The sequence below is a fragment of the Phyllostomus hastatus genome, unplaced genomic scaffold, assembly GCF_019186645.2.
Source record: "Phyllostomus hastatus isolate PE091 unplaced genomic scaffold, TTU_PhHast_1.1 phas_scaffold_46, whole genome shotgun sequence".
NCBI classification, from domain to species: Eukaryota; Metazoa; Chordata; class Mammalia; order Chiroptera; family Phyllostomidae; genus Phyllostomus; species Phyllostomus hastatus.
The window spans coordinates 7,339,236-7,357,789 of record NW_025334032.1 but is presented as its reverse complement, the minus strand read 5'-3'; the positions used below and the strand labels follow the sequence as shown (position 1 = coordinate 7,357,789).

General features: G+C 33.5%; 1 protein-coding gene across 3 annotated transcripts in view; it reads left to right on the top strand.

The window, feature by feature from the left end:
• The window catches only part of NALCN (sodium leak channel, non-selective), a 364,598-nt gene that overhangs the window by 34,102 nt on the left and 311,942 nt on the right, over positions 1–18,554 (top strand). For all 3 annotated transcript variants that reach the window (XR_006783694.1, XM_045821795.1, XM_045821794.1), the window contains exons 4-6: positions 2,971–3,054; positions 4,237–4,376; positions 4,469–4,597. Coding sequence is in view for 2 of the 3 variants with exons in the window: in XM_045821795.1 (XP_045677751.1) it covers positions 2,971–3,054; positions 4,237–4,376; positions 4,469–4,597 (353 nt within the window). In the remaining variant the exon portion in view is untranslated. The remainder of the gene's footprint in view (positions 1–2,970; positions 3,055–4,236; positions 4,377–4,468; positions 4,598–18,554) is intronic.

Sequence of the window (18,554 nt, the reverse complement as noted above, 5' to 3'; positions counted from 1 at the left end):
CATATAAACTCATTCTCTTTGGGTACCTGTGCCCACAATCATCTATAATTATTATTATTTTCCTTCCTAAGATTTACTTTTATTTGTTCCTATTTTAAAACAGATTTCTGCTGAGTCCCATAAAATTTTGGGTTTTGTTTTTGGACTTCTCTGTATTTTTAAAGAATTTTTATGAGTTTATTTGAGCTAAACTGCAACAACTGCCAGGAGGCAAAATCTCAAGGGGTTGAGAAAATGCTTCTGAAAATGGCAATTTTACCACTTATTTTACACATCAGAACCAAAGGTGAAGACATAAGGTGGTTACAAGAAATCCATTGGTGATAGATTAGAGAGGTGAGGAAGAGCTAAGCAGGGAAATCTCTGGGGCTGGATTGAAAGTAAAAGGAACAGACATGTACTTCTTTTCCATAGGTAGGTATAGGATAGATAATAGTTAACATTTATAAACAATCACAACTATGCCTAGTTCTTAAAATAAAGACCAAATGGTATTTCTCTCTCTCTTTTGCCTAACACACAAGTAAAGAACATATTGTTTAATAAAAGTCAATTTGAAGCTCTGGCTGGCATAGCTCAGTGGATTGAGTATGGGCTGTGAACCAAAGCATCACAGGTTTGATTCCCAGTCAGGGCACATCCCTGGGTTGCAGGCCAGTGGGGGCCACATGAGAGGTAACCACACGTTGATGTTTCTCTCTCTCTCTTTCTCCCTCCCTTCCCCTCTCTAAAAATAAATAAATAAAATCTTTAAAAAAAAAGTCAATTTGAAAATATACACTTTTATTTTTCTATGTAACACTTATCAACATTTACTGTATATTTCACATTTTTAAAAGTTAACTGTAAATGTAAGTTACAATAGGACAAGAGTATTTTGTTCACTCCAGTATCACTGCTGCCTTAAACACTGCCTAGTCCGTAAAGGTGTTCTGTGCATGGAGTAAATGGAAAAATAAACAAATTTTAAAAATTGTTTTATTTGTTAAGCAATTCAAGGAAATATTCAAAGCACAACTTTAATTTATATTCCATTATTTTTTAGATATTAATCAAAATTAGGCTCATATAAAATTATATCTAGTTTATAATTAATTTATATTTTCAGTTAGTTGTGTAATATACAAGGCAAATATAATGCCTGTGAGAAAAGATGTCTTGTGAAGGTCTGAAGACAACTATAATTTTTAATTATTTTGTCTATATTTAATATGTGTGCTTGTATATATATAACCAGTAGATCCTGAAATACAGATTTTCTCTTTATCAGGTTTAAAATATCACATAATGATCATAGCAGGTAATTTAATAGTGTCATTGTCCTCATTATCCAAACCCAAAGTCTTAGAGTTTGCTTTCATGTCTGTTTTGTGTCTTCTTAATACGTAACACATTTGGTTGATTCTGTTGGCACTGAAAAAATTATTCGTTCATTCATTTGGGAACTGGCATTGTTTTCTCTGAAATTTCCATTGAATTAATATTCTTATCTCATCACCATGTTTTTAGCTTTATTATAAGTTATTTTGCCTTTATATTAGCTGGTTGTATGAATATCTGTTGTTCTACATAAAAGTAGTGTGTGTATGTTTCACTAGGCATTATGCATCCTCTTATGTAAAGTAGGTGCTTAATCAGTGTTCACTAAGTTGAGTTTATACTTCATATCTTGGTCAGTTAACTTTCATTTGTGGTTAATCATATCATTAGTTTTACAAACAACAAAATATTTCTGGAAACTTCTGATGGAAACTTTGATTACCCTATTTGTCACTAAGGGTGGAAGGTTCTGAAAATTATTTTCCTAAATATCCTAAAATATATTTTACTATTTATTGAAAATCTTGGTATGATGTTCCCATTTTTATTTCAAATACAGGTTCAGTCAGAGCAGTAATGATAGATGTGACCAAATTTAGAATAGAATTTCATGGATTATTGAAGAAATTGTGACTTAATAGGGTTGTCCTAAGAAAGCAAAGACCTTTCTATTTAAAGGCTTTCAATTCTAACTTCATGGGTTTTCTGTTTTGTTATTCCAAAAGAAATTTTTTCTAAAATGTTCATTTTATAATATGCATTCTAAGTAGATTCACTACTACAAAAGTAGTAGTCAAAGTAGATTCACTACTCCAAAAAAAAAGAAAGTAGGCCTTGGCTGGTGTGGCTCAGTTAGCTGGAGCATTTTCTTGTAACTGAAACGTTGTGGGTTCAATTCTCTGGTAGAGCACATACCTAGATTGTGGCTTCAGCCCCGGCCATGTGTGACCCATGGTCCAAACACATGCCAGTCATCCCCAGTACTTGTGCATTTGGGAGGCAACCAATTGATTCTTCTCTTGCATTGATGTTCTTCTCTCTCTAAAAGTAATGAAAGAAAATGTTCTTGGGTGAGGATAAAAAAAATTAAAGCAGTATGTCTTCTTTATTTTTCTTTTACATGTATAATCCCAATGAAAGATAAAGTCATTATATGTTTTCTTTGAAAATAAAGACAAATTTCTTCTCCTTCACTTTTAATTTAGCTTGAGGTGAACTTCTGGTTAATGTCCCACTAACGGTGGTTGATCCCACAAGTGTAAAGGCCTTCACACTGACCACTGTGTGCTCTTGGTTCTTCAGGAAGAGAGTTGGTTCAGGGTAAAGCTGCCTAATGAGTAGAATGGCCTTTGGATCATCCTTTGGTTCATTAAATGGTAGAATTTGCATAAAGAAAAAGTAGTGATTTTTTTCCTTTGCACACATTTAAAACTCTATATGCAAATTTCTTCAGTAACTTGTGTTTTACAAATTATTTTCCTCATATATAATGCTATTTAAGTGCTAAAAGTGTTCTTTTATAATATAATTTTTTATAATATAAAAAACTGTGGATAGCTTTTACTGTATTAATGCTTGACCATTCCTTCTACAGATATTGTTTGAAATTATTCCTGTTGCCTGATAATGTTATGTAATATTTGTTTTTAGGGGGATAGTTCCTACGTGAAAGATCGTTGGTGTGTTTTTGATGGATTTATGGTCTTTTGCCTTTGGGTTTCATTGGTATTGCAGGTAATTAAAAACTTTTAAATTACAAGGAGATATTTTCCAAAATTTGTGTTGAAAATCTAACTAGATATATTAAATAATATATAATTTGTCACTGTGTACTTTTCTACAACATTCTGTTATTTTAAATGTTTGATAAAAACCTAATATTTTAATCATTGTCAGTCACATTTGTGAATTATTTCTCAAGCAGAAATGAAAGTCAGTAAAATAGGAAATTATTTTTTATTGAGCATATATAAAATATATTCATTGAAATAAAGGAAAGAATATGGGTGAGACTTCAGTATTTATGGAATAAAAAAATGAATTTAAAAACTAAAATTCCAGTCTTTTATGTGACTGAATCTTCACTAAAAACAGCTAATTATATATATATATATATATATATATATATATATATATATATATATATATACACACACACACACACACATACATTGAGATACATACTAGTCTACATAAAATACTATATTTCAAGTGGAAAATACCTTACTATGAGAAATGGGGGCCCCATATTAAAAAGGTCTAAAGGAGGAATTTTGTTTGAAAATGGTAGAATTCATTCCATGCATTCAATCAGTCTTAATTTTGCATTTAATTCAGGTAAAGTTATTATATTCTTCATGAATACATTCATAATAAAAGAAATCCACAGTTAATTCTACATACTTATCCATAGTGCTTATTGATGGCTTTATTTTTATAAAGCTCACTTATACAGTTGCCTAATTTATCCTGCATAGTAATTTCTTTTTTTATTTAATAACTATTATATAACTGACAAACATTTTCTAATTATTACTTTGCCTCTTCGTAAATGTTATAATTCCTTCCCACATTTTTTCATATTTCTAACCCTGTCTCCATTACTTTAGTTTCTACATATTCAAAAAGTTCTGCCAAAGAACATGATTAATGAGGAAGTCTTTGCACACTTTTTCTATATTCTAAGTTGGTACTTAGAATATAGAAATGAACAAGATTAATGGCACTTTCATTAGTTTATGTATTTGTTCCTCTTAGGAGAGCTATAGCTTCAAAATGTACTCAAAAGAAAATTGATTTAAATAGAAAATAATATAAGGCAAAATTCACAGGGCAGGGTGCAGCTCCTGATGCTGTCTGTATATGCCATGTCTACAAACCATGCTAACAGAAAGTCTAAACTTGTTAAATTTACAGGTATTTGAAATTGCTGATATAGTTGATCAGATGTCACCTTGGGGCATGTTGCGGATCCCAAGGCCACTAATTATGATCCGAGCATTCCGAATTTATTTCCGATTTGAACTACCAAGGACCAGAATTACAAATATTTTAAAGTAAGGACTGCTTTTACATGCATTAAAGGGGAAAGTTTATGACTTTTTTTTGCTTGTTTTACCTATTTTACCTGTCTTTTTTTTCCCTCTAGGCGATCAGGAGAACAAATATGGAGTGTTTCAATTTTTCTACTTTTCTTTCTGCTTCTTTATGGAATTTTAGGTGTTCAGATGTTTGGAACATTTACCTTTCACTGTGTAGTAAATGACACAAAACCAGGGTAAGTTTCTCTATTAGCTGCATTTTAATCTAGGTGATTAACAAGGATGTTTTTGCAATTCTCATGAGAAGAACTTCTGTAGCTAAATTTTTAAGAAGTTATTTATGTACTCGCTATTCTTTATTCTCTACTTATTCAAAATTATTTTGTCCAGTTTTTAAAGACACATATTAAGGGCAAGGGTTCAAAACAAGCCAGACTGAAAACAATGTAACCACTTGGGAAAGTGGATTAAGAAAGAGGGAATGATTTTCAGGAACAACTATAAAGGACACATGTACAAACCAAGGCAGGAGGGTGGAAGCAAGGGAGGGAGGTGGGTTTGGCTGAAGTCGGCGTGGGGGAATCGTGGGGGGTAAACTCAGACAACTGTAACTGAACAACAATAAAATAATTAAAAAAAAAAGAAACAAGACTGGGCATGAACTGATCATTATTGAAGTTGTATAATGGATACCTGGGGGTTTATTACATTATTTTGTCCATTTAACATTTTTTGTAATACAATGTGTTTCTTAAAAAAAAATGAGTAGTGTAGGAAATGGTGATGCCAAAGAACTTATATGCATGACCCATCGATATTAACTAAGGGGGGAATGGTGGAGGGAGGTAAATGGAGAAAAAGTGGGACAACTGTAATAGCATAATCAATAAAGTATATTTTTAAAAATATAAGCAAAGGAAAAAATAAAAAGGGAAAATCATTAAAAATAATAAAATAAAAAGATTACATATTCTGTTATTCCATTTATATAAAATTTTAGAAAACACAATCCTTTCAATAATGAAAGGAAAGCAGTGTTTTCCTGGGGATAAGTGTTGGGGTTTAAAATGGATAACCACCCGGGAATCTTTGGGCTTGATCAATATGTTCATTATCTTGACTATGGTTCTGTACATATTTCAAAGTTTATTAAATTGTACATTTTAATATAGGGTGGAACAAAAGTAGGTTTACAGTTGTTCATATGGAAAGTTATATAATAATTAATAAATAATAATACAAGAATAAACTGTTTTGTGTAGTCACGACTGTTAACCTATTTTTGCCCCACCCTATGCATACAGTTTATTATATGTTAAGTACACTTTACTAAAACTGATTGGAAATGTTTTAGTGTGAAATAGAAATTGAATTTTCTTCATACAGTTATTTGTCCTAGCAGTATTTATTGTGTGCTATTAACTGCTGAATTTGATGTTACCTTCCTCATTAATGAATTCCCTGTCTATGTTTGGATCTGTACCTATGGTTGCTATTGCTTGATTGATCTATTTGACTATCTCCTCATCAATATCACTATCTGGCACTCATCTAAATTACAACCTGGCTTTATACATAGTGTCACATTTCCAGTTTCCAGACTTACATAGACTCAGACTTTTGTCTTCTGCCTCATGTGCCAGTAAAACCCAAACTCCTGAATACTGGATAATTAGCTCTTATTCATAACACCATTTTGCCAATTCGTGTACTTCCTTCCTTCCAGTTTTTAATTCCTTGTTATGTTTTGACATTTTGGAATGTGTTTTTCTTTCTTGTGAGCCTGAAATTTTTTAAAGTTATCATTTATCCAGCAGCTCTAGTTTGTAGTGGAAGGAGTGGAATTTAATGTAGCCCATCTTGCCAAAACTAACACACTGGCACTCATAGCAATCTTTTTCTATTTTCCTCATTACAGTGTGAGAGCCTTAAGGACACATACAGCAAAAAGTGGAGAATGTTCATTTTCTTACTGCCAGTGTCTAGTATCCTAGCACAGAATAATTACTTAGTAGCTATTTATTGAAAGCATGGTTCATAAAGAAGAGGAAATTTAAAATAAAAACAAAGGAAAGCAAGTTGCTAAAGGAAAAAAAGGAGAAATGATTAAAACATTGAAAAGCAAAATTAACATTAGAAAAAAGCAATAGACTGGTACAAACACAGGGTAGGAAATTTAAAGGAAGTGGTAAGGGAGTTACCCACTGTGTGGGTGACAGAAGAGACAAATGTGTGAACAAACCTGTAGGCAGTTTTTTTTTAAAACTGTGTGTAGGCTGTAGAATATGTCTAGATTGTTTCATGAATGAATATGATGATGGAAAAAGATGTTGTGTGGGTGGGAGACAATAGACACAGAGGTGAACAGAGCTTCAGGATAAAAAAGCAACTGTGTTATAGCAGCAGTGAGTTCAGGAAGCTGATTTAAAGTTGCCAGTTCATTGAAAACCAAGTCAGAATGCGAGAATTCTAAAACTTGTTAGCACAGCTAGAAGATCAGGTATCATGCTGAGAAGCTATAATTTGACACATAAAGTATGATACCAATTGAGAATATGTACCTGAGTAACTTCTGAACTCACAGCCCTTAAATAACTTTGGCTACGTACTCTTTCCCAGCTCCATACTACACTCAGTATAAAGAAATAAATGTCTTTGAAAAAAATATTAAAAGACCTTTTGTATTCTGAATATTAGCTTCAGTCCATTACTTTATCCTAAAATGGCATTCACTTTGAAAAATTTCATAAATGCTGGCAGAATTTTCAGTTAATCAAGACATAGCAGTTATGAACGAATGTCTGCATTTTCTCATATTTGTAAAATCTGCCCAATAGCATTATGTACATACACATACATTTTGCCTTCTATTTATGTGTTTCTTAGTTTATTATTTGAGGAGAAAATGCATAACTAACCACATAGTAGAAGTGTTGCTCATAAAATATTTTCATAAGTTTGATGGTCTTTTTCAAGGACCAATGATTTATACAATTTTTCCTATAATTTTAAGTTCAGTAGAAAGTGAGTTTTTTTATTATTATTATTTTTTAATCATTGTTCAAATACAGTTTTCTCCTTTTTAATTGGGAGAAAGTGAGTTTTGAAGTCCCACTCATAAGCAGAAAAATTGTCAATAGCATGTTATCATTATTTCCAGCCCAGACATTAACATATCTATTTTAAAGGACTAAAAAATTGTCCAAAACCAAAATGATATGCATAAAAATCCCAGTGAAATGTTTTCAACATTTTTGTTTCCTTTTGTTGTTTGTTAACTAGAAATTTCCCATAAACTTCACTGTCAGAAGTTAAGCTACAGTATGGTGGTTCTGTGTACAGCAATCAGTGTTGCCTATGGTGTCGTGACCTCAATTCTCTCAATTGTTGTCCTTTAATAAGTGTTCCACTTTCTGCTTAATTGATTTGCATGCAGTATACCCAAATATTGGGAGAAGTTTCAGGCAGAGGGGTGTCTATTCAGAAGCCTGTAGATGCTGGATTTCACGGCTGACCTGTGGAATTAATGGTTATGTTTCATCTGTGAGGCAAACAGGATGAATACAGAACAACCCAAAACACACAGTTGTGCTTTTAAATGGAGTGATTTCTTTTAAAACAGATGGAAGGGAATCTTAGCTATGTCCTCACTACCATTACTAGTGAAACTGTAGATTCTTCTCCAGTAATGAATGGTGACCCTGGGGCAGTATGGAACAAGTAATGATATTTGACTAAGCAGAGCAGTTCATAACCTAAAGAAAGTTGAGAAGAGCAATGGCCTATGTCAGAAACAGGCATGCAAATTGCCAGTGTGATGGCGGAGATCTCCCTTAGGCTTAAAGAGGGAATTTTTAAAATGACCTGGTAGGTGAAATAGAAAGAATGAAAACTTACCTGATACCTTATTATCATTCTTTAGAAAGGAGAGAAATTTATTCATAGCTGAGTATGAGATAATGAAATATTTTTCCCAAGTGTGAGATAATGAAAAAAACTTTAAGGTAAGTTAACATTTACTATATAAAAGTATATATAGTATACTTTAATACTCTTAGTATAATATAGTATAGTATATGAAAAATTTTATTATACAGAGAGCATGATTTAACCAGAAGTTCAGGTAAATATTTGTGATGGTTAGACTATTAGCTCTAAGACTTAGAAGTATGGGACCACACATCACAAATGTCCAGAACAATCCTGGTATATCTGTTATTTCAGAGTAATTACTAATAGTTTCTGTTTTCATCTGAAGAGAGTCTCAGTATAGACAAAACATTCTATGGTCACCCTGACCAGGCTTATAGGGCTTGTCGTCATTTTATAAAATCACTAAGACTTAGACTAGAGACAATGTAAAATTAGGTTTTTGGCAGTTTTTTATTTCTGGTCCAAATAAAAGTTTACTCTTTAAGAAGTTGAAAATAAATTATATTATAAGTTATATTTATATAATAATGAGTTTTTAAAATAGGAAGGTCAGAAAAATTAACAATAGAAGCAGTAGAATTTAGAATATTAAATTTTAATTAATGGACATGATCAGGGAAGAATTTCATAGAATATGTAAAACTGTAAGTGCCTCCAATTTATGCAAAGGTCTATAAAATCTTTTTAAAAATTTTTTTATTGTTCAGTTACAGTTGTCTCCCCTTTTCCCCCATTACTCTCTCCTGCCCACCCAACATCCACATTCAGTCCTCCTCACCATTGTCCTTGTCCATGAGTCCTTTATAAATGTTATATTTAAACTTCCTTTGAAAGGATGAAGAGTGACTGCTACATTTAACTTATAGGATTCATGCAGAGATATCTCCCAAGTGGAAGACATAAGAACAAACTTGGACAAATACATAGTGGAAACATTTTCTTTAAAGTATTTAAATAAGAAATGAAAAATACTTTGATAGTGCATGTAGATTTTTAATTAAATTAGTAGCAACATATGTGGAAAACTTTTTATACCTGAGATATTTTGCTTATATAACTGATTTTAGAACAATCTGAAAGGAATTATTTTCCCCATTTTTCATGAGGATACCATCCCGAAGAGGTTAAATAATATGTCGTGTGATAAGTGAGAAAGCCAGGATTTGAACTCATACCTAATTTGCGAGTCCATGTTTGTTCTGCCATTTGAGCAATTTCTTCAATATTCTAATCCCAAATTCATAAACCTATATATACACACAGATCAAAAGCAGATGCATATACAAAAACTTTTTATAATATGTCATAGAGAAAATCAATGTCCATATTTCATCTGGTTTCTATCCCTATTAGATGTGATATTTCAGGGGATTCAGCTTCATCTGAGTCTATGAAATAGTGATATGTAATATATTTGTATTACTCTATATATCTCTTTTAAAATTATGCTTATCCATCTCTAAGATGGACACAGACAATAGTGTGGTGAAGAGGGGTTGGGGGTAAAGGTGGGCAAAGAGGGAAAAGTGGGAGACATCTGTAATAGTGTCAACAAAAAAATTGTGGACCACTTGAGTCACAGTTAAATCAAACTTTTAGTGTGATAATTAAAAAGAAATTAAACATAAGAAAATATTTCAGAGTAGTCTGAATTTCTATATAAAAATTAATGCCAGCATGATTTCTGCCAAAATAGTGAAAACATTTGTTAGTCTTTAGTATGATAAAACCCTACAATTTGAAAAAGGATCTAAAATTGATTGTTTTACCAATTACAATATAGCACTTCTTTTGATCTTTTGTTTACTTCCTCCAAAAAGGATAAGGAAATAAGATAGGTCACTAGTTTCTTATATAAGTGCTAAATAACATTTATTGAACAATTGATATAGGTTATTTTCTTATTTAATACTTATAACAATCAGATAAGTTATGTTCTCTTTTTACACTCTTACCTTACAGCCAAGGTAACTGAAGCTCAAGAAGGTCAAATTAGATGTCCAAGGTGAAACAGCTGTGACAAAAGCAGAATTTAAGCCCTGTTCTCTATGACACCAATTTCTAGGCTTTTAAATATTCAGCTGTAATTTGGTTAAAATGTACAAAATTATCTTCAATGAATGTATACAAAATATTTGAATAAAATGTTCAGTTACAAGGAGAGCATGATTAGGAGAGAAGTTCTAAACAGGGCATATGAGTAAGTGGTTAATGTTGCATATTTTAGGGCTAAAATCTGAAATGATGTATTGGAACTTCTGAATGTACTATGTGACTGTGAAGTTAGAGCCCTGCCAATTCAGTGCCTCTCAATAATGTTCACTGTAGTTGTAGAAATCATATAGTATCCTTTGGATATCTCAGGTTCAACCTGGCCAGCCTGCTCTACTCCTGTCCCTTCATAGAAGCCACAGTAACATTCAATGACTGTAGCAGGACTAGCAGCACATTTTGAGAATTCATTTCTAGGATGATATCTCTGTGGTAGAGAAAATTACCTGGAGAATATGGTGAGTATGTGGACACCAAACCCTATCTGTGGATTTGTATTTGTAAGGCTGAGTTTGTTAGAATCTGACCTGTAATGTGATTTAAAACCTTAAGTTTTATCTTAGAATTCCCGAAGATGTATTGTAGAGTAGAACTCAAAATTTGCATGGCTTTTTAAAAGATAAAATCTTAAGTCTTCAAGGAATGTTAAGCTTTTAGCTAATTGCTATGGCTCTCTCTACCTGGGGGTGAACAGAGTTTCCTCTTCCCTTACAGCTATTTCCCTAATAATGTCTAAGTAGCATCAGTGGCAACTAGAGTCTCTTGCAAAGAAGCAGGTTTTTTCATGTGTTCCTGGAACTGCAGGGCAATCATCTCAGTTTTTTCAATTCATTCAGTGACTCACCTGTTTTTAGGTCTAGTGATTAGATTGGACAAGTGCACTTCATGTTTGACTTCCAGAGACAGGAGTTTTGGCACTTTCTAAATTCCCCCTGGCTTTCACTTTCTTTTACATTTTATTCTTTTTATTTCATTTTATTTTTCAACTACAGTTTACATTAAATAATATTTTGCATTAGTTTCAGGCATATGGCATAAGTAAATAAAATTGTAACAGACTTATAGAGAAAAGACATGGTTGCTAGATGCGAGGTGGGTTTGGAGGACTGGGTGAAAAAGATAAGGGATTAAGAAGTACACATTGGTATTTACAAAATAGTCATGGGAATGTAAAATACAGCTTAGGAAATAGAGTCAATAATATTGTAATAACTATGCATGGTGCCAAGGGTACTAGAAATATCCCGAACATTTTGTAAATGATGATTGGCCTTCACTTTTTTTTTAAAGATTTTATTTTTTTATTTATTTTTTTAGAGAGGGAAGGGAGGGAGATAGAGATAGAGATAGAGATAGATAGATAGAGAGAGAGAGAGAGAGAGAGAGAGAGAGAGAAAGAGAGAGAAACATCAATGTGTGGTTGCTGGGGGTTCTGGCCTGCAACCCAGGAATGTACCCTGGCTGGGAATCGAACCTGGGACACTTTGGTTCCCAGCCCGCACTCAATCCACTGAGCTACGCCAGCCAGTGGCCTTCACTTTTAATGTAACTACATGTTCTTACCATTGTGGAGTCTGTGGCTTCATTTGACTATCTCCAAAACATGGAAGCCTGTTAGGGTGAGAAAAATTGCTGCTCTTCAGCCATACACTCAGCCAAATCACATTTCACAAACACATATATTTTGATCTCTTAATAAATCACTTTATATTCATAACTGGTAATTCATAAAGTGATCTCATACATTGGGTATTCTGATCCTCATAAGAGAGGAGAGGAAACAGCTCCTTGCCACACATTAATTAATTGGTGAAATCACTATCTAAAGTCCTATATTCTGGGCCTCATATTCTGGTGGCTATTTTCCGTTATGCCAACTCACTCCTTATAGATAACTCCTTGCCCTGGATCTTATAGTTCCTAAAGCAAAAAGAGTAGAATTATTGCTTGAGAAGCTCTTGGCCTAGATTTGAAATGTCAAGGGTAGTAGATTTGTATTTAAACATCAAAACAGTTTTCACATTTTCAGTTTGGAACTGATCAGTGTTTCTTCTGTGTTCTGATAGTTTACTCTTCTAATATTCTTTTTGAATACATTCTTTGTCTCATTCGACCTCAGACACCAGTCTTCTGGCTGCTTTCATATGAGTTGTCCCTTATCAATGTTGGCAAAATAGTGAGCAAAACAGTGAAGGAAGCAAACTTAGGGAAAATATATAATTAAAGATTATACAGATATAACAAAGTAAAATGACTAATACTTTTAAAAAATAAAATAGCATATTATTCAAATTTTGGTTTATGATGAATTCAGTTCTTTATGGCTTTTACCTATCTAGCCCTTTAAGAAAGGATAAGAAAAAGGAAAAATTATATTAAAATAATCTGTTTAACAGTAAGGGAAATTTTTCTATTCGTTAGAAAATACGCCAGATTTACTTTATTAAAAGAGCTGTATGTCAATATTATTTTCTGCTATTTTGGACTATTTATCTTGTCTTGTTGTCCACTCTAAAGGCCCAGGAAGAGTAATTAAAAGTTTTCAAAAATCAATAAATAGTTTCATCTCTGAGAATTCCAGAATGGGATTAATTTCCCAAAGTACCCAGCATTAGAACTCAGGCCAAGTCATAGGAGTTTTTAATTAATCCTGAAAGAGGAGATCAAATAGGAGTGAAAACAAAGCCAAATGGTTCTCTGGAGTAAACTTGAAAGGCAGGTAACAGCCAGAGGAAGTTCATTGCCGGCATGTGCAATGATAGGGTCAGTTCATGCCTTCCACTGACAGAGAGGCAGGCTATAACCTAAGGTATCACTATTCTCCCTGGTGTGAAGATTGTATATGTGTCCTTATTTTTTCCAACATCCAAATCTTTGAGTCTATAGTTTAAAAATTGTTTGGTACAGAAACAACTGATTATTACAACTCTGAGAAAAAAGCCTTGAATAGCTACAGACACAAATGAAAGAGTAAAAATGTTCTCTTTCTCTTCCTGCCCCCTTTCTGTCTCCTGTGTACACACAGAGTTTGTTATTTCCACTTTCCAGGATGCTGTTGTGTCTCTGCCCTAGAACTAGTGTCTGTTAATCCTTTAATAGTAAAGCTAAGCATCGACAGTGCTGGAAGTTTTTCCCAATTCTACTCACTATTCATTGCTAGTAGTCATATGTGATGTTTCTGCTTTCTGTTTTTATAACACCATGAGCATAGAGATAGATTTTAAAGCATTTGTCATGCTCTACTGTGGGCATTACTTTTTTTATTCTTTATCTCACAGAAGGCAGCAGTCTCTAAGTTTGAAATATCTTCTTAGTCACCTCTATTTTTAGCATGTTGTGTGGCATAGAATTGACCTATCAAAAATAATTATTTTGAGTGAAAGACCAGACAAATGAAATAAAGTTATCCCACTAAGAATATGGGGGAAATGATTTCTGAAAAAGGCTGAATAAGTGTACTTATGTTCATAAGTGACAGTAATTGCAAAAGGCCAACACTAAACGCATTGCAATAAACAGTGACAGCAGTTTGATATCAGTAGAGAAAGATGATGTCATGAGTAATGAAAAGAAAACTTGAACATAATGAATGTCTTGAGCTTTTGCATTTGATGATGGTGAGTCTTATGGATAGATGAGGATAGGACACAATGGGGCACATGGTTTCACTCTAATCATTTACCTTTTCTTTTATATGAATGTACTATGAGGTCATTCTGGGAATTGGTTCTTAAATGGCTGCTCATTTTACAGATGAGGAAACTCAGGTTCAAATGGTTAAAGTGAACCATTGCCCAAGGTCATTAAAGTGGTTAATCACTGAAGTGAGATTATACTCCTGGTGTTCTAATATACTGGTCAATGTTCTGTGCCATCAGCAATAATAATTAACTTAAATCATAAAACTCTAAAGGACTGAGTTGTTTGGAGCTGTTATTAAACAATTTTAGCAACAGCTGAGAATCTATTTTCTTTGGTCTCAAACTTTTACATACATTATTTGTAAATAAATATTTGGTTAAGAATTTTCAGAAAACATATTTAAATTAAAGTGTTTTGAAAAATAATTAACTGCTCTGAGAGTTTCTAGTACTCCTTTTAAATCATGGAAACTTCTACAGCCAGAAATGTAAAAAATTGAAAAAACATGCCAATTTTTAGACATCATGTGAAAAAAATTGTGTAAAAGCACTGGGTTCTGGTTGTTGAAGAGATTTTCTGTAGTTCCTTAATAAGTAAATATATAAATAAATAAATAAAGCATAGATTTAAATAATGGTGAAAAGAAAAACACATTCATTCATTTACTCAGAAAATAGTTATTAATTATTTATTATGTATTAGGGTTCTTCAGAGAAACATGATCAATAGGGTGTGTATATAGAGTGAAATAGATTTATTTTAAGGAATTGGCTCTTGAGATTATGGGGCTATCAATATCAAATTCTTCAGAGTAGACCAGCAAGATGGAAATTCTAGCAAGAGTTGATATTGCACTCATTAATCAGTCCAGAGGTAGTCTGGAGATAGAATGCCTTCTTCTTTAGAGGACTTCATTCTTTTTTTTCTTAAGGCTTTCAAGTAATAGGATGAGGCCTACCCACATCATAAAGGGTAATCTGCTTTACTCAAAGTCTACTGATTTAAATGTTAATCACATCTAAAAACTACCTTCACAGCGCTCTCTAGAGTGATGTTTGACAAAACAACTGGGCACTACAGTTTAGTTTAGCTCACATATAAATTTAACCATCACAGACTATATGTCAGGGACTTTATGATAATTAAGGGGTACAGTCAAGTTTCGAAGATATCCAATGAATAAGTGACTGCATAAACTGAATTTGGCATATCCCAGGGGCCAGAAGTAAAAAATGTGAGCACTTTGAAAAGTTATAGCAGGAAGATCTAACCCATCTGATGGACTTAGGGTGACATTCAGGCTGAGAAAGTGACATTCAGGCTGGGCCTGCAGGCTAAAACATGAGGTTAACCAAGAGAGAATGGGAGGACAGATTCCTAAGCAGAGGACAAAGGCCTTGTAGTAGAAGAAACACACCAAGAGGTTAGAGAAGACCACCATGGTGTATAACCAGGACCCCTGGGGTAAGAGGAGGAGCCAGATCCTTCAGTGTCTTGTAGGTCATATTTAAGATTTGTCATTGACAGACTTAATGTAAGACAGTGATGATGTTCTAGAAGTCTCTCTAGATGCTTTTGGACAAATGGATCAGAAAAGCTGAGTGGATGCAGGATGACCAGAGAGGAGGTTAGATAGGGTGCATGTGAGAGGTGGAGATGGAGAGAGAGTTGAATCAATCCAAAAGATGTTTTAAAGGATAGTTAGAGGAACATAATGACTAATAATAAGAGTTGATGGAGAAGTAGGTATTAGGGGTGATTCTAGTATTTCAAACTTGCTCAACCTTGGAGGATGGTGCTATGGTGAAATTTGACATGAGAGGGAATGTTGGTGAAAGAGTCAGAGTTCGGTATGGGATAAAGTAATTGTTACTTGTAGTGTAGCCAAATGGAGAGATATCATAGGTGGTTGGACATACAGCTCTGAGATGCTACAATGTCATTTAGGACAAGAAAGAATTGAAACTTTGGAGGTGGACCTGATTGCACAGGGAGAGAATATCATGAAAAAGAGAAGAAGGCCAAGGACCAAGGTCAGAGCAACTCAATATTTATAAAGGTCCATTAAAGGTCCTGGCTAGTGTGGTTCAGTGGATTGAGTGCTGGCCTGTGAAACAAAGGGTCACTGATTCAATTCTCATCCTAGGGCACATGCCTGGGTTGTAGGCCAGGTCCCCAGTGGGAGTCACACAACAGGTAACCACACACTGATATTTCTCTCCCTCCCTTCCCCTCTCTAAAAATAAATAAATAAAATATTAATTTTTGAAAAGGTCCACTGTAGGACGAGGAGATGGAAAAGGAGAATGACCTCAGAAATCTGGACAAACCAAGCATTCTCAAAGCCAGCATCTCAGTGCATCTCTCTGAGCCTTTCTTCCATAGCCACGTCTTTCTCTACCACAATTGGAAAAGGTGTTCTATTTTTAAGGACTTGTGATGAGGTTTGACTCTCCTAGATAATCTAGGATAATTACCTAAGCCCAAGATTTTTAGCCTTGTTCCCATTTGTAACTTTAATACTTTTTTGCCTTATAACATACACTGTTCATAGGACATTAGAATGGGGACATTTTTAGGGCCTACTACCAAAACAACTATGCAGAGCACTGGTGAAAGGTCACAGAAGATGAAAACTAAAAATTTTCTAATTGGAAATAGCTCTTGTTCATTTCACATGGAAATGAACAAGAGCAATTCCAGTGGACTGTAGGTCACAAAAATGGGCTGACAAATTAAGTTAGGAAGAGTACAAAAACAGTTTTTTCAAGGAATATGACTGAGTAATAAAAGCATGTTTGAAACCCACTTAAGCTTGCATGGATACTTATATGATTGGGAACATTACTGTCTACATTAGGACTTGGCTAGTTGCAACAATACTTTTACCCCTCTAATTCCAGAGAGCTGGTTCTACCATGAATATCTAAGGGGAAATGAACATGGAAATAATTAACATCAACAAATAAAAATAAAATCTGGAAGATTTCTTATTAAGAAAGTGAAACTAAGATAAATAATATATATTCTGGAACTCTTGACATTCATTTCCACTTTTAAAAAGTTATTAGCATGTGGTTTTAAATATATGTGTTCCAGAGCAATTAATCATCTAATAAATGTGTCTCTAAGAAGCATTTGCCAATAGCTTAATGTTGGCAAAAATAATGTTTCACATCTGCTGCCTCTGGAGTCCAAAGATTTCATAATATCTGTGTTGGAGAGGATTGTGCTTAAAATGAGAACTGATGTTAATATGGAGTCAAAAAAGAAAATATACTCTATTATTTATAAATTAATGAAATCATAATCATGATAGTTGACAATTATTAATCGATTAACATATTCCTAGAAATGTTCTGGGAGTTATGCATCAGCTCATTGTACATTAGCTCATTTAATCATTAAAACACCACTACAAAGTTGGTGCATTTGTGAAAACTGAGGCAGTACATGCCAGGGCTAGGGTTTTAATTTATGCAGTTTACTAATACCAAACTATCAATAATAATAGGTATTGCTCAGCACTTACTGTCTACCAGGTACTCATTTTAAGTGTTCTACAGATGTAAACCATTACACTGTTCATCACAGCCTTATGAGGTTGGCATTTTCCTGCCCTCTCACTGAAGGGGAAATTGAGACACAGAGAGGTGACGTCTCAAATGTAACAGAGTGGCTAAACTAAAATTCACATGGTGAACTGGCTCCAGAGTCCAATTTCCTATCCAAATAGATGAAAGATGAGGGTTTTCTTAAGAAACTCTTTCATGTAGACTGTTTTCTCAGACATTGTTGCTATTGTCTTTTTAAACTATTAGCAATGAAAAAAATTAATTTTGGTGGGCTAGTAAAATTTTCCCTCTCTGAACTTCATCTTACCTTCCTCAAGCATAAATAAAGTATTGGGTGATCTGTGAAGTTTTTCTCAGCTGTATAATTCTGTGAACAAAATGATTTTGGTATCACAGGCTAAATTCCTTCTATTCTTCTGACAAGTATTTATTGTTGTGTTTTTACATGCCAGGATTTATGCCACAATTCGTTGTTCTAATGAATACTAGTTATTTTTAATAAGCTTTTATTGAGTACTTATAAAATGCTAGGCACTATTCTGAGTGAATTACTTGGTATATTTCTTTTAGTCCTCACATAAGCTTCCCTTCTAATTATAATTACTCTCCCTATTTTACTGGTATTAAAACTGAGCTTAGAAACGTTTAGAACTTTAATCAAGTCACACAACCAGTATATGACAGAGCTTTGGATCAAATCCAGCAAGCCTTACTCTGAAACTCTTAAGTCCAGTCTCATTATCTTTTTCGCATTATCTCCTTGTTATCTTTTCACATATGTGATGTGTGGGTAGTACCACATTAGAACCATGGAATCAAACTTCAGCAAAAATGGATCATTTGGCCTACATATAAAAGTGTGAAATAAGGAGAAATAAGTGATGTGTCTGCCTAAAGCCATATCTTTCTGACAAAATGAAATTGTAATTTCCACAATTAGAGCTATTCCCTTAGGGTTTGTTTGTGTAGTGTATAGGAGCAGCTTAAAATG